At 44.4% G+C, this 26,576-nt stretch overlaps 1 protein-coding gene across 1 annotated transcript; it reads right to left on the reverse strand.

The window, feature by feature from the left end:
• Positions 1-6,525: 6,525 nt before the first annotated feature.
• On the reverse strand, positions 6,526-25,133 carry fscn1a (fascin actin-bundling protein 1a). Its single transcript, XM_085403441.1, has 5 exons — positions 24,090-25,133; positions 12,161-12,317; positions 10,969-11,090; positions 8,809-8,976; positions 6,526-8,517 (listed from the first exon to the last, which is right to left on the reverse strand). The coding sequence occupies exons 1-5, from the start codon at positions 24,928-24,930 to the stop codon at positions 8,309-8,311; spliced, it is 1,497 nt and encodes a 498-aa protein (XP_085259567.1). The 5' UTR covers positions 24,931-25,133; the 3' UTR covers positions 6,526-8,308.
• Between the last annotated feature and the right edge of the window lie 1,443 nt (positions 25,134-26,576).

The raw sequence follows: 26,576 nt of genomic DNA on the forward strand, positions 1-26,576 counted from the left end.
GACTAATGTGTAAACTCACTGGACTGTACCTTCAAAGATTCATTGTTTCCAGCTAACCCCATGACTGCTGTGGCCACCCTCTGTTAGCCCTGACCTCAGAGCCTGTAAGAATTCATCCCGACTGTCACTGCTGCCGGCATCATGAGTTTGAATCCCTGAGAAACAATCTTTTCTTTTAATTAGAAATCCTATTCTACTCTATTCTTTTCTAGTCCCCAAAGACACCCCAGGGCTTGCCAGAAGAGCGTGTGGGTCATGGATTACAGTTGGATAGCATTAAAGGGAATTATCTCCTAATGACTCATTTAATTCAAACAACAAAGGGCGGGCTTAGCTGACATGATTAGATTGAATAAAGGAGATTTCTGGCAACGCAGTCGATGCTGTCACTTACACAATTCAAGCTCTCAATAGTTACCCTGGTATTATGATTGAAACACTGTCATGGATGGAGGCATTGCTTTTTACAGTATTAGAGGAAAGTGTAAGTACACAAGTATAGCAAACATACTGAAAAGTACATCTGAAGAGAAGGGTGTGTGTGTTAATGTGCTGCTCGTGCAGTAAACGGACTGGGACTTGTAGAGTTTACTGAGGACCTTCTGCTACGAGCGACACGCACAGTGCTTTTATTCTGTACCTCTAAGCACTTTATCTAACATCCACACACACTCAGACTCTGATGGATGCATTGAGGGTAATTCGGGATTCAGTGTCGCCATGCAGAGACAGGGATCAAAGCTTCCGATTGGTAGAGGACCTCCTGTACTTCCTGTGCCACGACTTCAGTAAGGTTGGCTTGAACCACCAAGTCAGCCTCAGCCATGCTTCCTGCTTAGATAACAGCATGCTAATGCATCCAGTCCAGAGCCGACAAGAAAAATAAACAGTTCGTCCACTGTGGGCCGCTTCATCTGGCCCAGTCAGTTTAGATCACTATACTTCTAGTGCTAATTACATAGCAGCAGCTGACAGAGGGTTTCATCCCCAGAGTAGTGCTTTGCACATTTGCTACCTGCTTCACACCAGGTAGGAGACACAAATCCCTTTGAGTGTGGGTGTTTGCATCTAGTGCAAACGCTCTGCTACATCCAACATGTGGAGCTGTGTGAATAAGGGCGCAGACAAAAGTAGCAATAATAGAGGACTTCAGTCACAGAAGCAACACAGACGTCCCTTATGTTATTGTATGTCATAGGTGGAGTACCTTGAATGCTCATTGTGTGCAGAAAAGGTCATATAAATATACATGGGCCTGTCCTTAACTGCACTGATGCATAAAAGGGCAAATCAGGAGTTCAGTCAGTACAATAACAGCATCGCCGTCATCTATTTAAACCTCACATTCATCAGCGTTTTCACCGTACTATTTGTCCTAAGGTAGCAATACCTTTATTATCTCCAGCTGTGTTACTATATTTTGCTGCATATCTTTACTAATATGTCAAAACCAGCCATTCCAATGTAGTTAATTTCAGTTAGGAGACGCAAATCCCATAAGTAGCTATGATTAGAGGATTTCTTTTATGTCACCAACACAGACTGTACTTTTAGTTTGAAGTCTTGTGTGTGATAGGTGGAGTACCTCGAATGGTCATTGTGTGCAGAAAAGGTCATGTAAATATGCACAGACTGTCCTTATCTGCAGCGATGCATAAATGTGAACAATAACAGTATCACCATGGGCTATTCAAGCCTCTAAAAGACAAACACCGAGTCTTTTCCCTGAATAGTGGTTGTGGAGCCGAAGCTCTGAGTGGGATTGAACGATGAAACGGATTTTAAATGCGTCGCATTCTGGCAGGCCTGAAAACACAAACCACAGACGTGACCTACATATCTTCTGGGACACCTGTGATGGACAAATAGTGCCTCGGCTTCCTGCTGCTTCCTGTTATTTTGCATCCACGTTCCTGTGCTCACACTGCTGTATACATATTGTTTGCATGTTACATGGTGACCAGCACAACCTCTGCGGAGCAGAGTGAGAGCAATCTGGGATGTCTTCTCGCTCCGAATCAGGATAAGGAAATGCATCATATAAACAGAGGTCCTCACAAAAATAGAACTGCAGGCGTGTGTGTGCATGTGTGTGTGTGTGCATGCATATTGGAGCTCTCCTCCTCAGGGAGCGCTGGTGTCTGGCAGCATTTGGTCCCCTGATGGTTTTTGCTGCTCCACCTCCGCTGGCTTTGTTTGTGTGTGTTATCGTCTGTGTGTCTCTTTAATGGCTCTGTATGTTTTTAATGAGCATGTGCTTATGCAGCTGTATCCCCTCAGTACAGCTACCTTTACCACCAACCCACTGCTGATGTGAAACTATGCAGAAAGCGTCATTCGTGCCTTTGATGGCTGATTTGTAAAAATGAGTCAACCTGCTATTCATCCTGCACAGACCCATGTTGCTCACTCACATCCCCTAAAGAGATTACACGCTGACCCACTGACCCACTGCCTGAGAGTGGAAAAACATGGTGATGGTGGGAGGTAGATTTGATTAGAGCGGAGAGAGCTGATAGCGAAGGTGGAGGAGAGTGTACGTTCACACAGGATGGATGCTGGAGGAGGAGTCCGCACAGTAGAGCGTGTTAAGTTTGCAGATGACACTACAGTGCTCGGACTTATATCCAACAATGATGAGACAAACTATAGGACAGAGGTGCAACAACTAGAGTCATGGTGCCACGACAATAACTTGGTCTTAAACACCAAAAAGACCAAGGAGATCATTGTAGATTTCCGGAAGAGGGGTCATAACAACCATCTGCCTCTCTTCATTGGCAGTGAGGCGGTGGAGAGGGTGAGCAGTTTTAAATTCTTGGGGGTAACTGTGACCGAGGACCTGTCCTGGGGCAACCATATCACCTCAGTTGTACGGAAGGCCCAACAGCGCCTCTACTACCTGAGGAGACTGCGGAGCGCACACATTCCCAGATCTCTGATGTTGAACTTCTACAACTGTGCCATCAGCAGCGTTCTGACGTATGGATTTCTAGTGTGGTTCCCCAGCTGCACCAAGGCCGATCAGCAAGCACTCCAGCGGGTGGTGAAGGAAGCTGGCAGAATTATTGGAACAAGTCTGCCAGAGATCAGTAATATCTTCCCCACTCGCTGTCTGAGGAGGGTGCACAGTATCCTGCGGGACCAACATCACCCTGCGCGCCACCTTTTCCATCTGCTGCCCTCAGGGAGAAGGTACAGGTCTATACAGGCCAGAACATCCAGACTGGCCAACAGCCTGTATCCACAGGCTGTGAGGCTCCTGAACTCTCTGCCCCCCTCTCACGGACAATAACCATATCCAACTTCTTAATAGCAATGAACTGGTCTGCATTGGTGCATCATATCTTTATTCTCTTCCCCCTCCTGCCCCCCCCCCCCCTTTCTTAAATAGATAACTATCATATCTGATATCATATCTCACAGTACAATAATATTGAATGGGTTGCATTGTTGTATTTTGTCATGTTTCTCAGGTCTTTGTCTGAATTTCTACGAACATTATTGCTAAGGATTGTCTTATTGCATTGGAGTCACACTGGGTTAAATATGTACACTTGGGTTTTAAGGGGTATTTATTATTTTCTTCTTTTTTTTTGGGTTGTATGGAAGCCCCAAACGCAATTTCATTGTTCTTGACAATGACAATAAATAAATAAATACTAAATACTCAATGAGCTGTTCTCTGATCAAAGGGGGACCTCCTCCTCCTGGTGCTGTTCCCTAAAGGCTCCTCACCCTTCAGTGCAGTCCCACCCCCTCAAATTAAACCTAACCAGGCCTGAGCATCAGTAATGCAATGAAGGTTTTTGACACTTCACGCCCTGACAGTGCCACACACACACACATTATCCAAGCTTCTAGCAGCTGGTGTTTCCATGGTAACACTGCTGGGGTGCACAAGATGTGGGTGGAGACAGCGGCCATTTCGCACACAACCTCTCCTCCCTCTCTCTCCCCCTCCTGGCAGAGAGAGCGAGCCAAACCAGCTCCGCCTGCAGCCTCACACTTCACCCACAAACCGCTGCACCCATTCCTGGGATCTGGGTCATATTCTGAGTGACTCATTTTTTCAGAAGAATCAGTCAGCAGCTGGAGGAGGAGGAGAGGAGGTTGGGGGGCAGATTAGATAGGGTGGTGTATGTTTGTCTTGCTATGTTGGGTGTTCCCCTGGGATCTGCAAACCTGACAGGGGTGTGTGTGTGTGTGTGTGTGTGTGTGTGTGTGTGTGTGTGTGTGTGTGTGTGTGTGTGTGGATTAGAGGGCTTCTCTGGAGGCCCCAACATTACATTACCACCCGAAATGTGCATTTGTGTGTGTGAGTGAGCAGTTGCCCTTTCTCTGTGCTAGAATAAATGTTTCAACACAATGGCTCCATTCAGGAGACAGAAAAAAAAAAGTGTGTGTGTCTGTGTGTGTGCAACAAATGGAGCTGCTGTGGTCAGAAACTGGCAAGAGTCTAAAAATGAAGCTATGATTACATGAGAAATGAGCAGGGGAAGAAAAGACTAGGGTTTCCAGAATTATCCAGGTTGAACTTGGAAAATGTCGTCTTCTTGAGGATACAATAAATAAATCAGTTTGCAAGAACAAAAGAAGAATTTAGCCTGAGAAAGTCTTGGGCTTCAAAGTAAGCTTTAAATGTCGAGTAAAATGCACAGACTTTCTCCTTATATGTGTTAACAACCCTGCCCCCCTAGTCTGGCACATTCATCGCCCTGATCCGTCCTCTGCGGTTGAAGAAAGTAGTGAAGAAAGAGAAAATTTGTGAAGCTTTTGGATAGTTTTCTCCTTCACAAGTTTACCTTCACAATAAAGCATGTGAAATGAGACCATCAAAGTGCAAGATGGACACGAACATAGTCTTATTTCCTGACATTTCACATGTTGAAATACTTAAAAAAAAAGTAAAAGGCAAACTAAGATTGCAAGAACAGCCTCCCCTCAGAGTTCTGCTGGAGATTTCACCCTGTTTTTCCTTCCCACAGTCACAAAGTGCTTGTTCATAGCTGATCATCTGACTGTTGGTGTGATTTGATGCTATATAAATAACTGAATTGAGATGAAAAGAATCAAATATTTGTAAATATTTTTAAAGTCTGGAACCTGTAAAGATCCCCCTTTGACATGTCTCTACTGGAACCATTTTGTGCTGCTGTTTGTAGGTCTTTGCAGCTTCAAGGTAGCCTTCAGCAAGTGACAAATGCTATTGCATTGTGATCTTGGCGCTTTTAAATCCCCAGTTTTCCTAAAGAAGCACTTTGATAGGACACTGCTTCAGAAACATGCAGGCTGCTTCTAATACAATCCATTTGCGGCGTCTGACTGAATCCGTCATAAAGTGTAGCTCTCAGATCCGGATCCAATCAGCAGCCACAATATGAAAAAACTGACCCAGTTATTTTTGAGTGCCCACACCTCCACCACGCTTCAGATCAGGAGTACTTTTCCAGGCTTTTCTCTTCCCATCATTCTTGAAGTTTATCTTAATTCTTAATCTTAATTTGTCCATGAATGTCTTTCCTGGACTGATCAGACTGCTTAAATCTTGCCCCTACCTTTTTGTGATGCGATACCTCTGGTTTGCATCCAATAGTATTTTCCTAGTTTGAGGTTTTCACATTGTTTTTCTTAACCATGGAAATAATTCTGTCATCATGCACTCTTTTGTAGTCTTTCAGGCCTTTTGGAGTTTTTGATTTTTATAGGCTTACGTTGCTCCATAAGCAGATTTTCTTTTTGAAAATATAGGAAAATATTAAAAATGTCTGCAATTCCACAGCAGTAATGCAATATTAACATTAAACCCCTCAGACTAAAGTTTAAAGCCTCCATTTGATCATACCTGACTGCTTCTTTTTCACAGAAACTATAACTGACCGAGTATCTAGGTGAGCTGCGTGATCAATGTAATCAGAGCTTTGAGCACTACTACTGCAGCAGATGTGCACTTTTTTTTTTATTATTAAAACTACATGCAGTTCAAAAAACAAAAAAACAAAAAACAGTTCTGGAGAGGAGGTCACTGAGGACACCAGGGTTTTGTCTGAAACTTGCCAGGAAATGAGAAAAAAATACCATTGAGCCACATAGCGTTCCAAATCCCAGTTTTATTGGTCGTTGGATTTTAGGTGAACCAATGGCACGAGAGAGAGAGAGAAAGAGATTAATTCACAAATATCAAAGAAAAATTATACAAAATAATACAAAAGGAAGTTCCAGTTATACAAAGCAAAGATGTGGACTCTTTTTTTCTAATTTGTCTACTGCCCGAAAACTCAAGAGTAAGGCACAGTCATTACCACATGTTTACCCTTCCACATCCGTTTGTCTAAGCCCATGTCTTGGTTACCTTGGAGAAGCTGGTTTCTCCGAGGACAACTGCTCCTTTTATTCACTCGAGATTCTCAACCATTCATGCCAAAAAATAAAAAAAAAATAAAAACCTTCAGAAAGTTGGACGTGGGCTAAGCAGTGATTGGTTTTCCATACTGACCTTCAGATCAGAGGAATGCTGGATGATGATGGGTGGAAGAGCCCAATAATTCAGGTGGGGGCGGGGGTGCACGTGCCAAGATCATCTTTGCTGGATCGTTAAAAAAAGAAAAAGAAAAAGAAAAAAAAGCAGCAGATAGAAACTTTCTGCTTCTGTTAGTATGAATGCAGACTGCTGAAGGGTGGAGAATCGAAGAGGTGGGGGGGGACCCGTGGGTGCAGCGTGCTACATGACTGCATTACAGACCACTTGTAATCAAACTACTTCTTTCCTCCTTTTAAAACAAGTCTCTACTGAACTTTCACCAACAGTTCAGACATAAGAAAAAAAAATCCAACGCAAACAGAAATGGAGACGTCGCTGTAAATGCGGTCATGGCGCTGCTCGGACCGAAAAGAAGCAGCAGATTTAGGGAATGGGGAATGGGTGTAGAGGTGGACAGGCAGTAGGAAAACCGTCCCCGGACGGTGTGCGAGATGCTCGACGGGACGTTGTTAGTAGCACCAGGTTCCAGTTTTTGTCGGTTCCAGTATCAAAGGTTTGGTCTACATGTAAAGGCTGAGGCGTGCGCCAAGTCGAGGGAATCGAAAAAGCAGCTTTCAAAGAGTTTATAAATCATTTTACTCCAGTTTTTATTTTTTAGGACTACCTACTGTACACTTACCCATGATAATGTCTGTGCCTCGGACATGGAAAAAGAAATGAATCCAACTGTGTTTCACAGACTTTTTTCCTCCTCCATTACACATACCACACGTGGCCCATCATTTTTAATGCTTCACTTAGTTTCTTTACACTATTCTTGTGACAATTGTATTAGCGATCAACTTCCTACTTCCCATCGTTTGGTCTAGGAAATCAGACTTCCTGCCAAACCAATGAGGAAACAGCTAGAGGAACTACACGGGAAACTGTTTGGACATTTCCTACACTTGAGATGAAAAACGGGCGAGACTGAACCCTTCGATCAGAACATCTTCAACATCTTTATCATCAGCAGATCCACTCCAGTTGTATCACAGTCATCACAGGCGCACGAGGCCCGCTCATGAGAGAGAAAAGGAAATTAAGAAAAAAAGAAAACAGCCTGGTGAGAAAACCAGTTTCTACAAGAGCCAACCATCAGAGAAACAGACGACCTCCTTCCTATCTTACAGCCACCTGACAGGACACAGCAATGAGGTTTGAGTCTGTTTTCAGAGATCAGATCAAGTAGAAAAAGGACTCTACCAGATCAGCTCAGACACCATAAATACTGCCACCGTGTGCCGCTCACACAAACAATAGAGACGAGTGGAAAGACGAGGGGGTTCACTCAGAGAGGAGGGGGCTCTTTAAACGTGGCTCTGCTCTGCTCTGGGGGGGAGAAACAGCCCAATCGTAAGGCAAGGACGGAGTGAGTGGCGGAGGATGGGGGGGTGGGGATGGGTCGAGCAGCAAACCAGATTGGAGCAGAAGAAAAGTGCACAGCCCTGTGGTAACTATGGCAACAGATAAAGGTCGGCACTGCAGAGCAGAGCTGGAAAAAAGAGAGGAAGGATAAAAAGGAAAGGAAAAAGGAGCGTCTCCTTCTTTCCTTCTTCTAACCTTCCTGTTCTCTCTGTGCAGTTCATCAACATATAAAGTTATAAGTACAGGATATACTGAGGAGCAAGAGGGGAGGGAGGAGGGGAGGGGGGGTGAGGACACCATATATGTGTGGACGGGTGGTGTCGTCGAGCCGCCGCCGTGCTCTCGTTTCCCTCCTCCGGCATCACGGCGGCAGGCGACCACATCCCCGTTCGCCGCGGGTTTTCCCCCTCCGCTTCCCCCTCAGTACTCCCACAGTGTGGCGGTCTCAAGGTCGTCGGCGTTGGCCTTCAGCACGCCGGCATGGTCGCCGCGCAGGTATTTCCCGTCAGCGGCGTGGCAGATGGCCAGCTTGTTGTAGTCGCAAAACTCAAAGAGGAAGTCGACGGGCGTGTCGCTGCTGCTCACCACCGACTGCTCGTTCCCCACCATCCAGTATTTACCTGTAGAGTCTGCAGGAAGAGTGGAGAGGAGGCACAGGGGAGGAGGAAAAGTGAGGATTAAAAATGATAATCATGGGGAAGAAACAAAAGATTGAAATCCTTTTTTGGCACAGACACCTTGTGAGTCCATTGTGAAAATCTAAATCTCTTGGAGAATAAATGATTAAACCCCCCGTGTCCGTGTCTCTCCACATACTGACGTTATAGCATCAGCTTGCTGACTGTTTAAGGTTACTACAAATGAAAGTTTGCATTAATATGACTTCTCCTCTGCAGGACCCAGTTGTGTCAAAAACAGACCTTGCAGGCTGTACGCTCCATCTCTGAACTCCAGAGTAAAGTAGTCATAGGAGGAGCGGTTGGAGTCCAGCGTCCCGGTCACCTTCCTGCAACCGATGAAGCCGTGCTCCCCGCGCAGCACGATGATCGGGCGGTTGATCAGCTTCATGATGAACTCCTCAGACTCACCTGAAAGAGACAACAGATGTGTCAGAGCAATGTGCAGTCTTCACATCAGCACATTGTGCTTCTTTGTTTTGCTGGAATGCTGCTTATGATTAAAAATGCTGACTCTTTGTTCTCATTAAAAAATAACGTATGTGATGCAACTCATGTCAGAAATCTGTGTCAGCGAGTGCTCAAGCTGCCAAAGCCTCCTGAAAGAGAAACTGCAGCACAAAGCAAAAACCCGTCAGCTTTGATCCGCCAATGCTGGAGACCAACGCCTGATCTATAAGCGGAGCATCTTGTGATCCGCTTGCTGACTTGTAGTTTCTGTCAGCCTAAATTCTGTGCAAAAGCTTGGCATTTCCTTTTTTAGAACCTCTGTGCCACCGACTAATGTGAGGAAAAAGGTGTTTGCAGAGTGTTGATCTGCCTATTAAATGCTAATGTTACATGCAGCCAGTTAGCACAAAGACTTTCATCATGTGCTTGTAGCCAAAGTTAATAAACACTTATTAATAAAAACTTATCTGGCCAAGCGTTACATGTATAAAAATTCAGTGTAATGTCAATGTAAGGACATCAATGTAACACAAATCAACCAAACTACTTGACAATATGTGGCATCAGTGTATGAGGAAAATCTGCAGCTGTTAGCTAGCCGGTTAGCTAGCTGGTTAGCACTGACATCAAATCTGTCTACAACTACAAAAGACTGTTAGGAGAAGCTGTTATTTCAACATTGTCTTCTTATATCTGACCATTTTCACAGGGAAGATCTTTTGTTTAGAACTATGAATCATTCAAGAATGAAGAAAAGGCACCCAACACAAGCAATTTTAAATTGCACCTTTAGGCACGTTGTTGCTAGCAGCCTATTGCAAAAAACCCCCAAAAAGAACACATTTGTTTCACTTTTTTTTCTCCTTCCCCCGCATAGAGCTCTTAGGTGAAAGGCCTGACACACGACCTGAGAGATGCATCCAGAACTTCACCTGACCCATCTACTGTTCACTGATGCCTCACGAGAAATGGTCTCAGTAGAAAGGTGACTGTCAAGAAGTCATTCTTACTGACAAACGGGGAGAAAAGGCTGTAATAGGTATACCAAACTATACAAGAACTGGACTGAAAATCTGTGTCAATGCGCTTTGCAGTGATCCCCAACACGCTGTCAATGGGATAAAAGCATATCTGCATATCTCGATAGAAAAAACACAATGTTACACTGTCAGTCATGGATTGGCCTCCCCAGAACCCAAACCTCAACACCACTGAAGCAGTGTGGGATCATCTTAACAAAGAACAGAGCAAAAGCCAGTCAACATCCAAAGAGGAGCTTTGAATGTCCTTCAAGAAGCCTGGAGAACTGTTCTATACCTGCGCAAGAGAGTTCAGACTGTGTTGGAGACTAAAGGGGATCTTACCAAATATTGACTTTCAGTCTTGTATAAACTCAGTTTTTGAAGTACTAGAAGAGCTTAAAATATTCAGTGTTTGAAGGTAACATTAAAAAAAAACCTTCATAATGTCAGCATAACCTGTATTTTCTAAAATGCCAATATAATGTGTTGGGCAATGGTTTCACTTTCCATGTTGTGGCTGATAAACAGCACATTCATGGCTGTGAGAGATATAAAGAGGTTTTTTGTTTTTAGTCAGCAGGAAGCTTTTCACTCATTGCACAACACTGGTAACAAAAGCCAGCCCTTATTTATTTTTAGTGTCACACACACACTCTTGCTTGCTCAGGAATTTTCCCATGATGTTTCCAATCAGCACCATTAATTCAATACATCGAGTAAAAACTTGGCAAAAAACGCAAACGAAAAGACTGCAACAGAGTTAAAAAGCATTAAACAGCTTACAAAACAGAACCCCTCCACTCAAGTGCACAACTGGAGCCACAATTGAATTACTTCCACTGCACTGAAATTCTCCCCGTCACTGCAGAGGTGTAAATTGGTTATCCCCCGTGCGTCTGTTTGCACGGCTGTATCAACACGTCGCACTAACCTGCACTGTCGATGGTGGCCGCCAACTGGCCGTTTTTCTTGGCGGCGACGTATTTCCCATTAGCAGCCCGGAACGTCAGCCTCTTCCCACGCCACTCAATGTCAAAGTAGCAATTAGCTGATCTGCAGAGACGGAGAGAAAATTAAAGAGTTAAAGGAGTACCCAAAAAACCTTACACAGCAGTCAGATATGCAGTAATGCACTCGCAGGATTGTCAGCTAAAAAAAACAAAACAAAAAACAAACATCTTCACAGACTGAGACGCCCAGCAGCTTTATCGCAGTGCAAGTGACTCTTGGGTAATTAGATATGTAGGACCCGGGTAGAGGGATAAGCTTGAAGTCTTTGGTTAAGTGGAATCAAGTAGCTTACTAAATCCTTTCACTTGGGAGAGAATTTTTTTTAAGTTGATTTTGATTCTCTGAAGCTCAGAAACATCCTCAAAATGTTTTCAGCAGACCACAGCTGGTTTAAAAAAAAAAAGAAAAAAAAGAAAAAGAAAAAAAGCACTTTGGTGGTCTAATCTGCAAGAAGTAAACAGAGGGAAATCTCAAGAATGTGATTGAGTAATCTGGTGAAGTTCCTGCAGGCCCCCCTCAGTGTTGAGGATCTGCTCGGTCTTATCTTAAACAGAATGGTCTGCTTCTGAGCTCCCTCATAGCGCATGCTTGTGACCGAGCTGATCAGTTTACTGCTGTCCTCTGCATCATTCCTGCACACGTGCAAACACGCTAATGCTAAACATCTGCAGCTCCTCCTGATCACCGCACATAGTTTCCTCAAGAAAGAGGCTTTAAAAGTAAAAAACTCTCTTAACTCTCATGACATGTAAAATGACCAGACTCCCACTCCTGGATCTGTCTGGGGACTCACAGAGAAGTGACTCAAGAGCATAGGGTCAAAGGTCAGGGGTTAATAGCTAGCTCTCTGGTTGAACTGAACTACTGTACATTAAAGCAAATGACTCCACAGGTTAGGGCTGCACACAAATGCACTTCAACTCCCACAGCATGCCACAGCTATGAACATGCCATCAATCCCTCCCACACACAGGTCAAATTACGAGTGAGGACTAAACACCAGAAGCTATGACGGACCAGTTTGAGTTTTCCACAGTCAGCAGACACACACACGGACAATGAACGGACCTCACTGAAGCAGGTGTAGCTGTGATGATGTGTGCGATTCTTACTTAGTGGAGGCCGTGCACTGCAGGCCGCCGTTAGCCGTCAGGGTCCAGTATTTCCCAGCGGCAGTCCGGAATGCGCACTTCCTGTTTTCACGGCAGATCTCCATCTGGAATACCTCTTGGTCACTTTCTTCATCCTGATTGGCTGACAGGTCCATACCTGTGTGGGGTTAAAATGTTGGGGAGACCTTGTCAGGCTGATGAATATGAGAGGGATATGAATAACCACAGAAGATTCATCATTAACATTCAACGCACACGTGAGGCAGGTAACCGTATAGTAAGGACTTCTTCTGAAACTTCTATACAAACATTCTCCAAAAGCTTTTTCTTTGCAAGGATTATGAGGACATCAGCCCTGTCCACATAATTCAATATGTCCGGACAGCGCTGCATGCACCCTTATACCCACCGAGGTATACACAGCCCACACGTTCACATCCGCTGGTCAGGATCAGACGTACCAAATGAACAACATCAGTCTGCTTAGATTAGTGAAGGATTTAACACAGCTGCACACAAACCCACACCCACCCACTCACATCTGTCCTGGTCTAGACAGACCCCACTACACTTCAAAGGATCAGGTGTCACAGTGGACGGTCACAGCACACAGAGTTTGCTAGCCAGCAGTGACAACAGTCTCTGCGGGAATCTGAGAAGGCACAGCAGCTCTGATGCTAAATACTTACATCTACATCCCCAAATAATGATAAAATATTAACATGCTTCCATTTTTAGCATGAAAACATTACTCAACTAAAGTATAAGTTGTTGGTTTTGTAGGCATTTAGTATTTCAGAGATATTTTTTCCCCCCACTCTGCATTATGTCAGTGAGAACATATCCCTAATATGGTCATCTCAGGCACACAGAAGCTCCACCCACCTGCAGTTCAAACCTCCTGTTCATGAGGGGCAGCCAATCAGATATCAGAAGAAAACTGCAACAAGGCCCAGTGTAAGATAAAAGGATTATTTTGAACTGTGAATCATGCAAAGCTACTATAGCAGATTCCAAGAATACGAAACGAGAGTGATGGTGTCCCTTAAGGTGTACCAAAAGCAATGGGAACTATCTGAATAATTTGATTGGCTATTTAATCGATGGCAGCTAGCCTTGACAAAACTTGTAGGCCAATTTAAAAAAAGAAAAAAGCTTTAGCTCTGTGAACATTTAAAATACATCACAGTTATAATTGTCATTTCCACGTCCTTCTTCCCCTGCTGTATATCTGTAGTCCAAAAAAAAAAAAACTACAAAAATCAGTGAGTCTGTGAGTGCATGTGTGTGTTTGTACAGATCAGCAGACCTCATTAAAATCAAATCAACCTTAGTCAGGCACTCAAGAGCAACAAAGATGGTTGACTCATGTGTTTACCTAAGAGCGAAAACCCAGACGCACAAATACAATCTAAGCAGCACAAAGCCCGCCATTGTATATGATGAAATCATACTGTGCACTGACCTATAGCCAGAGGGCTCACAAAAGAGAGAGAGAGAGCCTGTCTGCTATGTAAATGTGTGCAGAGCAAGAGGTGAGAGGGCGAATCAGGAGAAGACGAAGAAAAAACAAAACAAAAAAAACAGCCGCACAAGTGGCACAACATGTTTGTGAACACATTAAGAGGGGAACCTTTACCCCAACAGTAACTATTCTGCCAGCAGCACTCAGTAACAGTATTCACACAGAGCCAGCATTACATAAAGGTGTTCAACAGTTACTGCTCACGGACTGTGTCTGGCGCTCGGGATTGAGTTTCTGCAGAAAAATGCAGAGATGCACACATGTGCACACACACAGATGATTAAGAAGGAAAATATAACCATAATGGGAACCACATGGAGAGGAGGGGGTACGGAGGAAACAAGAATGTTCATTTAGAAGGGTTTGAAGAGGACAAGGAGAAAGAAAACTGGCAAAAAAGATCCGTGTCCTCCAAGATGGGACACGTCTCTGAACTCTCCTCTAATGCTCGCTGCTTCCTGCTCAGCCAACGCAACTCTAGTAGCAAAGCAGAGCCCATGTATGTAGACTGTGGCTATGCGTGGATCAAACCATCTGCTGGTGGTTTTGACCCATGACGAGCTTTTGGCTGGTATTAGAGACGACTTTACAATGCAAATAGCAAATGTGCTAATTTTAAAAACACTACAAAAGACTCTTATGAAAGTCATTCAAAACCTCATTTTAATATGAGGTCTTTACTTTTGAAATTTTGACTTGTAAATGATAAGAGCACAAAGAAAAAGCCCGTCAAGCGTGAGTTATGTCATCTGGGTTGTGTTAATGTGAGCTGTTCATTCAAAGCAGTAGCATGGGCTCTGTTTTGATACAGTGTCGAGGCGGCTCTATGAAAAACAAGCAGTTTGATATCCAGCTCAGGAAGTTTGGGGTCAAACCAGACAACCAGGGCGAGGCGAACAAATCAGTGTGGCAATTACTGAGCTTTAAAGAGCAGGTGGTAGGTGGACTTGTTACTGTGGACAGAGCCAAGCTAGCTGCTTACATCTGTTCATTTCAAGCTAACCTGGTGCTAACCTCAGCTTCATACAAATGTGATGAATTACATACGAGACTCACAGCACTCAAAGTCACTGAACAGAAATCTATTCAAAGGCAAAGTTGGTGGTTTTCTCGCGTCGTCCTCCAAAAGAACCAATCAAGAGCCAAACCTGGAAACCTGAGCCACTCATCAATGACACATGGAGCACAGGTGTTGGTGGCGGCCATATCTATTCATTAGTATGCACGTCCTCCTATCATTTTTCTTTGCTGGCTGTTTCCATATTATGAACTGGCATGGCTTTTTAAATCAGTGCTCTGGTGAAAAGAGCTAGATATGTTCATATGGTGAAAAATAACTTGCATGAAAATCCTTTAACTGCTTTCAAAGACTGCACACTCACTGGCCACTTGTTCAACTCCTTGTTTTTGCAAATCTCTCAACAGTCAGCCACATAGCAGCAACTCAACACATCTAAGCAGGTAGATCTGTTCAAGACGACCTGCTGAAGTTCAAAGCGAGGATCAGAATGTGGAAGAAAGGTGATGCAAGTTACTTTTTATACATAGCATGATGTTGGTCCAAGTATTTCAGAAACTGCTAGCCTGTTGGGATTTTCCCACAGAACCATCGGTTTATAGAGGATGGTCTGAGAAGAAAAATGATTCTCTGGATAAAATAGCTTGTTTATACCAGACAAGAATGGACAAGCTGTTTTATGCTGAGGAGACGGTAATTCCAACAACCACTCGTTATAACCAAGCCATGCAGAAGAGCATCTCTGAATGTAAAACATCAAACCTTTGAGCAGTTCAGCTACAGCAGCAGAAGACCACAGTAGAAGAAAACCCATCGAACTGATGCTAAAACTCACACAAAATCATTAAAATTGGACAACAGGAGACTTGGAAAATGCTGCCTTGTCTGAGGAGTCTCAGTTTCTGCTGCAACATTCACGTTAGAGACAGAATTTGGCATAAATAACATGAAAGTGTGGATCCATGCTGCCTTGTACCAGCAGTTCAGGCTGCTGCTGGCGGGGTAATATTTTGGGAGATTTTTTCTTTCTGCTTATGAGGCGACCGGTGAAATTAGATTACAGCTTCAAAACGTATAGCTGTGTAACCACACATCTTATCTGACTGTCATCAGTCAAGAGGATAAGCATACTTCCCAAACTGGGGAATTTTTCAAACAAACAGTTTATTCAGTTGCGCTCTGCCCAAGCAAAACAACTACTTCAGTCTAAAATAAAACAACCGCTGACACCAAATCATCACAAGGCTCGAATACGTTCATTTCAGTGACCGATGACTTGGGGTAATATCAAGCATCACACACTTTTAAACTCAGTTTAAAATATTGAATAAAAGGTCAGCAGGGTTCACTTTAGCTTCTGTTTTTCATTCTCAGTTCAATGTTTTTCATTTACTTCATTTTTGTACAAATCTAAGACGTCTGATTTTTACGTGCATGTCTAATGTGCATTTTCACACAGACACTGAAAACCGGCACCGGCTAAAGTCTGGCGTGAGTTTGGAACTGTTAGTTTCAGCGGAAAAACAAACATGAATTTCACTATATGAAAATAAACCCGGAAACTAAGACGCAGTTTTGCATGCTGAGCTGATTTGAGTAAATGATTCTTTGAATATCTGATTTGAATAAACTTCAGTCAGCCTTGCAGATGGTGTCAGACACTTTCACACATTCAGCTGCCTTGTCTTGAGTTATCACAAGGACATTTAAAAAAAAAAAAAAAAAAAACTGCTATAAAAATACCAGACTGACAGACAAAACAGTCACCCTGAAGGCCGTGCAGCCTCAGCCGTGAGGCCGCTGCACAACCAGATCTGTCCACACTGATCAGTCTTGAAGCTCACAGGGTTATGAAGGAGGACAGAGAGGGTCTGCAATCATGTACACACACCAGCAAACCACACATGCTGATTCCTCCCAAACCTCATGCACACACTCTACTTAAACAACAATCCACTCCACCCATCGCACTCAGCCTAATGGCGGCAGGCACAGATTGTCCTCAGTGAGCCAGCACCAGAGGCCTGCTGTGAACGCACGCGATTCTATCAAGCCTACTTTGTGTGTTTGTGTGGCTCCTATTGTTCACCAGGCCCTGACTGAGGAGGCGACCAGCTGGGGCACAAACAGGGAGCCAGATCATCAGCTTTTGTTCTGATCCAAACACACAGAGTGTAACCAGCCGGCCCACACTGACTGAAACACTGCTGCTTCAACTCAAAAAACAAAAACAACACACATGCATGCAGAGAAAAGGAGGTCAGGCATGTGAGAGAGTATCGTGCCCGGGGATGCCCCAACTCTTTGGGCAAATTGATTCAAACTGTGTGTTCAGCTCGTCTCTACTGAAGTACAGTTGCTGTGAACTCAAGGACGGCGATGTGGAGACACACCCAGAGCACGGCAGGATGACACGCTGGAGACCAGCTGAACCCTAACCTATAATAAAGCGCAGACATCGAGGAGGAGAGGTTCCCCCCCTCGTGGGTATGCAGCTGACGCGAGGCCGATCCTCTGGCGCGCTCCCAGCACACAAACACGCAGAGGGCGTGCAAACATTAAAACGCCAGCGTGCCCACTCAGTCACAGCCAGCGAGCATTACCAAGGATGCATAAATTAAATGCTTCCCATCTTTTTTATCCTACTGGTCGACCTTGTTGCAGTGAGAGAAAGCAAATAGTCGCCCTTCACCCCGCGGGGATTATCGCACACCAGCCAAGGTCAGAGCTGCGCCTCTCACGTCTCATTTCCTGCTCGCGGGTGGGGATGAAGGAGGCAGATAGGGTGTCAGGGCTGACTCGTGGCCAGACACAACATGGAGCCAGTGTTTCTGCTTCCTGAGTTTACCACACATTGCACGGTTGGTTTCACCCTGACTAATATGCAGACTTAAAAATTATTTATGAATTAGGAGATGAGGATTCTGTCAAATTAATGCAAAGCAACCACAGATGAATCTGTAATCCGTATAGATGACTTTATAGGGAGAAGCAACCATTTAACAAGAGTGAGCTTTGTAAGGCAATAGAGATGTTTAGGCTGGCTACATTTAAAGCTCAGTTTGTTCGATCCCCAGACTGTGCAAGTGTCTTTAGTCACACCTCATTTTCTGATATTTCGCTTCCAAGGAGCCGGATTTTCTTAAAATATGTCATCTTCAGGCTGTTTTTCGTTGCATCAGTTGCAATTGATCATTTTCAGAGGAATGGGGTTGTTTTTTTGTTACTACTCACCGAATCATTCAAGAGATTTAAAAACCGACTCCCAGCTCTAGAGATAAATCAGCATAGTGTCTGCACATACTGGACAACTTAGTATAGAACCAGTTTTAAATAGTAAATTTATTACTAGCATCCCGTCAAAAAAAAAACAAAAAAAAGAGAAAAAAAAAAACATTAGCTCACATTTTGTTTACTTGAATATCTGAAAAATGCCAAAGTTACATCATTAAGAAATAAAGGTGAAAAAAGAATGCAAAGGCCTGACACGGGACCTGAGAGGCATGGATTGGCCTCCACACCCCAGACCTCAACCTTGTTGAACATTATTGGGATCATCTTGACAAAGAACAGAAGAAACAGCAGCCGAAACCCAAAGAAGAACTGTGAATGCCCTTAAAGAAGCCCTGAGAACTATTCCTGAAGATTACTTAAAGTATTATATACTAGAGATGGACAGATCCGATATTACGTATCGGTATCGGTCCGATACTGACCTAAATTACTGGATCGGATATCGGAGAAAAATAAAAAAATGTAATCCGATCCATTAAATATCACGAAAGCACCTCACAAAACTTGCAACACGCCGTAACTCACCTCAGAACGTTAGCACGTCGGAGCAGTATGCATCACGTGATAGAGCCGCTGTGGCATGCGGGACCTGTCGGTGGTCTGGATAGCATGTGGAGCTTCGCTAGCAACCTGGCATTTCATCTCCGACAAAGTTATCCCGAGAGAAGTAAAGCAAGTGTGTAAGTCCACCTCTGAATGTTTGTAAAGCATTCCTGCTTAAGCTTAACAAGCGACTGCCTCTCCGGCTGCTACTTCAATCATGAAACTGCTTAACGATCAGCTGATCGGCTTTTCTGTCGCGAGTCCGTGTCTCTAGTTTGCTTTTGGCCCACTTTGCACCAGAAAGAGGAAACCAGCGGCTGAACAACAGCAGCACGTTTAAGCTTGATCAGCTGTTGTTAGAATTTATTTAATATTACTTTCTACACCAGGATCTTTTTCTACGTAGCTGACGGCTGGTAACTGTGCAGGGGCGGATCTAGCAAAGTTTAGCCAGGGGGGCCGATAGGGCATTAACAGGGAAAAGGGGGCACAAAGACATACTTTTCTTTCTTATTCTCATTTAAAATGTCTAGCTTTTAATAAATAATTATCTGACACCCAAAGTTTTAATCTGATGTAAAAGGAATAGAAGTCCATTACTGTATATAGTAACTATTAAGTCTAATATATATACCCTTGTAAGCTATAGTACTTTTTCCTTTGGGAAGGTACCATCTGTGCAGTCTGCAATTCTGTTGAAGAAAGATGTTGAATCTATTTAATATTTCTTGAAAAATAATTGATTTCTGTGCATTTTTTTTTCACACTGCATCAAATTAAGGTTGATTACGTCGATTAAGCATCATGAGGTGGAGCGTGAGGGGTGGTTCCCTATTTTTTATTTATTTATTTTTGTTGTTGCTGGGAGTTGGAACCCTATTAGTTAGGTTGCTTAATATTTATGCTAAGTACTCTTTAAAATACCAGAATAGGGAGGATGGTGTAGGTTTAAGTTTATTAGATTGATCAGTATTGCTGAACTATGAAATATTTTTTTTTTGCATACAGGTATAACAGAATAGCTTTAGTGTAGTTGTTGTTTTAAACTTGAGTATGAACTTATACAAAATGCAGCAAGATATTTAAAAAACAGTTTTGTTGATTAAAAAACACTATATCGGATTCATATCGGTATCGGCAGATATCCAAATTTATGATATCGGTATCGGACATAAAAAAGTGGTATCGTGCCATCTCTATTATATACACAACTATACACATACAGTATATGATATTGCATGTTTCAACAAGCTGCTGCACTTCTTTCTCATTTTCCTAGTAAATTACAAAGAAATAAAGGGAGACTTAAGATGGTACACAGTACTGTAAGCTAACTGTTTCACAATGGGGGTTGGAGGTTTGGTTGAATCTAGTTGTTTTCATAGTCCTTTGGGTTTTATGGAGACAGCAGGAGCTTTGTCACCAAAAACCAAAGACCCCCCGAGTCACCTCACATTTGCCCCTCAGGGAATTGTTGCTTACAAAGAACAGTCAACACTCGGTGGTCACAAAGCAACCACCGGTCGCCAACAGGATGTGACGGATTCTTATTGTTTTAGCTGACAAACCAGCACTCAGTCTTCACTCACACTTGCCCTACAGTTTAGAGGAAGAACAGGCCACTAAAGGGCCACCGAGCTGCAGGCTAACTGACTGATAATTGCGTCCGAGTCCATATGCGGGTCGTTAAACAGCCTCTCTGAGAATTCGTGACCAGAGACGAGAAGAGTGGATGTTATGAGCCGGAAACAAGCGGCAGCACTGAGTCAGTTTAAAAAGCAATTACAAATGCTGTGAGTTCAGATTAGTGAACAGCAAAAACTGTGGCACCGTTTGGGTTTTGTTTAAAGTCACACAATGACGGACATCAGACTTTACGTGAACCAATATGAAATATTGGATTAATTAAAACACTGCTGGGCTGTAACAATAAAATAAATCACAGAAGGGAGTAAAGAGTCAGCTCCTCTCTTGTAAAAACATTTGCAACATTTGAGTTATTTGCAACATTTTAGATTAACGGAGGTCTCATGAAGAAGTGCAAACAAAAGCACTGATAACGTTTCTAATCCCATTCAGCTCAGAGTCTTTGGTAGGTGTGTTTGGATGAGCTGACTTAATACTATCAGCTGAAGCTGCATTCATAATATATTAACCATCTGCACCGTTGAGGTGTGCGGATGCAGATTCCCATGACGTAACCACAACAAATCAAATGTGCTAAACCTGAAACGAGCAGCTGAATCTTTTTCCTCCAGCGAGCTCCACTGTAACACTGTGTCTGTGCAAACTAACCTGCAGTAGCCAAAACTGAAAACACACAATGCAGACCATAATTTTATCTTAAAGTAGGGGTGCATGAGAAAGATAAAAAGAAAAAAAGAGAATTTCATGACTCAATAATCATGGCCGACTAATGAAAGGATGTCTAAACTGGATTTACTGCTTTTGAGCGTGAGAACTTGACAAACAGCAATTAAGCGCGAGTCACCAAATCAACAGTTTTGACTGGACAAAACCAGCTTTCAGAGTGACCCGACTGAGCTGGCCCGAGCCAACCCCCCCCCCCAAAAAAAAAGCCAGCCGATTTTAACCATCATCACGACTTGGGTCTGTCAGCCAAATAGCTGCTTTAGAATGGAGTGGAGGGGACTATAAGCAGCTGTTGATTTGAAAAAACATCTGGAGGCAGTTTAATTCCACTTGGCATTTAATCTGCATCACAATGATCCCGTTGTTGGCGGGCTGAATGTGGTTTTCCCCCCTCTCAAGATTCGGATCTTCTGCTCGTTATAAGTTGTAGCGGTCAGAAGGGACGACTTGGGTTGAGTCACCCATGAGCAAGGCATCATGGGTACATGTCTGATATGATTTCCAATATTTCAGCATAAAGCATCTAAAGACACGAGAAGCAGTCTGATAGCAGTGCTCCTTTCCCTGCACCGTTAAGTTAAAGCAACGCACTTAAAAGTGACTCACACCACCTGTGACATCACTCGCTGGTTTGTAGACGAGTTCTGGTCGCAGGCAAGAGACATTCTGAACCCAACACCTCTGTTTGACCTTTTTCTCACTGAGAAACATCGCGTGCAAGTACATTTTTGTTTGTCTACAAGGTAACCATCAATGCAGATCCACCACGCTGCATCCAATACTCCATGTGTCACTCAAATCGTAAAGAGATAGATATGACAAACTGCAGTTTCCTCGATTACAAGCCACTTAGTATCAAAATTTGCTTAAACACATGCATGTAAGCAGGATACTGCACCTTCCATAATAAACTGTGGTGGAGCAGCCAGCCATTCAGATCACAGTGTGATTGTTTTTGTGGTGGATTATTAAAGAGTAGTTCGTGCTCTCATTGCAGGGGCCCATCCTTTTAATACCGCAACCTCCACCTTCAAAATGGACCACCATTTTGTGGGTTGGGACTGAGCTTGAAGCTGGACAAAAATAAAAAAAAATAAAGTAGCAACTCCTACTTTGTGAGTCGAGGATGAATGTCTCTGTGACAAGTAAACAAAGCAGGGAGACAGAGCAAACATGCCCGGGTGTGACAACGATGAGAGAGGAAAATGAAAGGATAGACAGATCACACTTCATGAAAATAGAAGCTGTAGTTAAAAAACAAAGCAAAAAAGCCACTAAACCACCAGTCTTCTCAGCAGACGCCAGATATTCAGAGCGATTCAGAGAGCATCAGTTATAAGTCGTTCATTACTTTCAGAGCCTCGCGGCCTCATGCAAATACTCAGAGATTACTGCGCTGGCTCACAGTGATATTTAGAGAATGATTCACACACTCTCGCTCTGATCTCAAATTTCTGCTGAGTTCATCATACTTTTTTTTTTTGTTTCGGATTAATGATGGGAAAAGAGATATTCAGGCACACATCAAGGCTGACAACTGTTCAGCATGCGGCATGCCATCGATGACGACTGGAGACACACAGCAGCCAAGCCTGAAGGCTTGGTATGAGTGGGGGAGGGGAGGGGGTGGCAAGGCAGGAGGAGGGGAAATATAGAAGAGGTGTTAAAAACAAAGGTTAGAACAATAAAGGAGACAGAGACTGGGAAAAAAGTAAGGAGGGGTGAGGAAAAAAGGAAGGAAGGAAGGAAGAAGGTGGAGGGAGAAGCTTGTGTCCTTGCCCAGTCATGCAGCCGAAAATCAGACATGCATGAAGACCATGAGCTCTCACTCAAACAGTAATGGAGGGAAGGGGGAGTAGAGATTGAAGAAAAACAAAAACTATTCCGCCTTATCGAAGCTAATAATCACATCAGCTGTGGATGCTGCTGTGCATCTCTCTTAATGAGACACAAAGGCTCCAGTTTCAGCTTTTCCATCCACATTCACTGGACAGCTGAGACTGTGGAGCTTTTTCTGCTGCACAGATGGTGAGGACTCTAGTGTTGCATTTTTAAATGCTCCTGGTCATATCAGTCAGAACCTCACCCGACCTAAATTAAGCAAGCTGTTTTGGTATAAAGACAAAAGTAGCAGTTGCCTACCAAGTTTTCAGTCATCTTCTCCCCTTTCTCTAATTGTGGAGCCATTCTGCTTCGGTGGCACGGTCAGCCTTCCAGTTTAAGACTGTTTTACATTTGAATGAAGGCACGCGTGCACACCGTGCTCTGTGTGTAAGAGGCTGAGAACTCTGTGTACATGGTGGTGGTTTGTAAAGTTTACTGACCATAGACGATACAACAGTGCTTTTAATCCGCTCCAGCCTGAGGGGGTTGGGAATAGTGAGGGGTGGGAGGGGAGGGGTGGTGGTGGTGGTGATTTCGTGCTGCGTTTTGTAGAGGTGGGCTGATCGATCCAAATATCGATAGTATCGATACCAATGCTGGTATTGACATCAGATGGATACAAGCGTGATAGAATCAATGGAAATCATTTACCCCAAACATGCACTATGAAAAATGCAAAAAACAAAAACCTAGATTCAGAGTACATGAAAAGCTGAAAGGTGGGTTTTTGTTGCATTAGTGCCAATTATAGTGGAATGTAAAAATCAGTGATTCAGTGGTCATTGAAATGTGCTCAGAATTTGCAAATTAGAGATTCCTCTCATAAATCATGACACACTGCTCTCCCCTACATAAGCTGCCATTATAGGTTAAAAGTATTGGTACTGGTATCAACAACACTGGCCCTGTATTTGCTTGGTATGGCACACGAGGAGTACTTTTTATGAAAAGAGGGTGATTTGGCCCAAAAGACATTGTTTAAACATGTGTAAGTGCGCACAGGCCTCTGGTGTGGGACTAGAAGTCTAGGCCATGCTCTGTGTCCATCATTCAGAGTGTGTGTGTGTGTGTGTGTGTGTGTGTGTGTGTGTGTGTGTGTGTGTGTGTGTGTGTGTGTGTGTGTGTGTGTGTGTGAGAGAGAGAGAGAGCGCGCTGCAGGAGGGAGATGCAGTCTCAAAATTCCATCACGTTAACCCTTCCTCTACCAGACACTCTTCTCTCTCTCTCTCTCACACACACACACACACACACACACACACACACGATCTGGACCGGACCACCACCACACCCACCTTGCCGGGTGGAGACGTTCCTCTCGTTGGCTGCGGTGAGCACGACCTGCGGGTGGCTCTGCTCCAGCACGAACATCTCGTCCTTGCCCACGCGCGCGCTCTTGCCGGACTTCATGGTACCGGAGGGCCCGGAGGGCGCGAGGTACCTGCCGCTGCAGTCCCTGAAGGCCACCTTACCAGAGCGGAACTCCAGCGTGTAGCCGGTGCTCTTGTCCGTCGTGGCGACCAGCGCGCCGTCGTTCCTCAGGAAGCGGTTGTCGGACGTCTGGAGGTGGTACCGCTGATCTCGGAACACGAGCGTGATCATGGAGTCCACTCCCCACGGGACATCCCGGTCGATGGCGATCTCGTCCACCTTGTCGCTCAGGTGCGCGTACCGCTTGCGCGTCACGCTGAAGATGTTCACCTGCGGGTGCATGGCGATGTGCACGCTCCATTTCTCCGCCACCGAGGCGGTCTGGGCGAAGCAGATGATCCGGTCCTCGGTGCCGCCCAGGTAGCGGCCGTGCTGCTCGGACTGCAGGGACCAGCGGCCGTCGTCGTGAGCGGTGATGACAAACCGGCATTCCGGACCCGGGGTCTCGCTGTCTCCGGTGACGTTCCCGTCCTTGTCGGCGGCGATGTACCGGCCCAGGTGTGACTTGAGGAAGAACACGTTCCCGCTGGAGTCATCGCCGCTCTGCTCCAGGGTCCAGATCTGCTTCTTCTTCATGGACGTGGCGGACGCGTTGATTTTGAAGCCGAAGGTCTCCGCCGTCAGGTATTTGTTCCCGCAGTTGATGAGACCGAACTGGATCTGCAGCATGTCGCTGGTTCCGTTCGTCGCTCCGTTAGTTGTCATTGTCGCTTCTGTGCGCTCGAGCCTCGGACCGGTTCTGTCCTGAGAGGGATGAGAGAAGAACGAGGAGGAGGAGAGGGGAGGAGGAGCGGTTCTGCAAGTGAGCTCGCGGCTGAAAGGGTGGGATGCTGTGCAGCCTCGCGTGCTTCTCTTTGTTTGGGGGAGTCTGTGAGCGCGCGCCGCCGGTCCTCGGTGCTCTGCCTGTCTCAGCAGCGCGAGACCGCCGCCACAGCTGCAGCCTATATAACCATCAGTGACGTCGCACATCAAACCACGCCCTCCAGGATGACCAGCAATCTGGGAGCAGAGCTCGGTTGTCTCCTCTGCTCGAACCCTGTTGCTTTTATCCGTCTAGTTTAGGTATTTTCCCCTGTTTTCCCGCTTCCCATCAGAATTCCCTAGAAGTCTAATTGTGAACAGTGTGTGTTGGTACAAGCTCAAAACTCTTAAAATTGTCTTAAATTCTTTAAAAAGCCCTCTATTTTAATATCTAGCGACTCGATTTCCACCCAAGCATTAAAATAATATCACTTTCTCTCGCTTTCAGACACATATGAGACCGGTTCAGCATTCAAATCACGAGGACTGTGTGCGTGTGTCCGCTCACAAAACAGCTCTATTCATGGGCCGAGCATGCACATCAGAGGGCTGGAAACAAAGAGGTCAAACAGATCACACTGGCATCTTCTCAGTCCATGTGCATGAGTGAGCACCCCCCTCTCTCTCTCTCTCTCTCTCACACACACACACACACACACACACACACACACACACACACACACACACACACACACACACACACACACACACACACACACAAAAGTACACAAAGTGTACACTTTAAAACAAAACAAAACATACAAACAGATATCGGCCAACGCAGAAGTAGCTCATGGCTCAGTGAAATTTCAAGGGCAGTTGTTCCAAACATGACCCGTGCACGTCCATGGCACGGCGCCATGAGAGCGACAGCGCTGGAGTTTCCAATCTGGGTACAGAAAAAAAACACAAATATTCTTTCCACCTGCATAACTATGCAAAGTAAGATCAATCACAAGCTAGCTTTGCTACCTTTGCAGCTGGCGTCAATCGTGATCAGAGATCTGTCATCGAGCTAAAAAAACAACAACAACAACAACCCCCCCCCCCCCCAAAAAAAAAAAAACCCCAACAAAACAAAACAGGAGAACAACAAAAACTATTTCAGAAATAAAAAATTAGCACCACAGTGTAAAAAGTGTTGCACATGTTGGTAGAAAGGATGTTACATCATGTTAAAAACAACTTCTAAATATGCATTCATTATATGTTCTGTTATTCTAATGTTTGAATGTTATTACTAATAAAGTTTTGGTTCTTTTTTAACTTTGCCAACAGGAGCAGAGGTTCAGAGTGCCAAATGCCCCCCCTCCAGCCAAAGCACTGAAACCTCCCTGCACTGTGATTTTTCTTGTTTAATCATATTTTTATTTAATGAGTGCTTGAGTTATATTTATAACAGACAGTGGCTCTGTTTGTCATCTGCTGTGTCTGGAGCTGAGGAGTAAAGAGTGATGTACTCCCACTCACTTTCATGAATGAATGGGTGCTTCTGTTGTTGGATCATTCATACAGTGCAGCTGGCCTGGATGTACATCACACTCTAGTCC

The sequence above is a fragment of the Rhamphochromis longiceps genome, linkage group LG4 (assembly GCF_057381845.1).
Source record: "Rhamphochromis longiceps isolate RC_006_pf linkage group LG4, R_longiceps_female_GT1.1, whole genome shotgun sequence".
Classification (NCBI taxonomy): Eukaryota; Metazoa; Chordata; class Actinopteri; order Cichliformes; family Cichlidae; genus Rhamphochromis; species Rhamphochromis longiceps.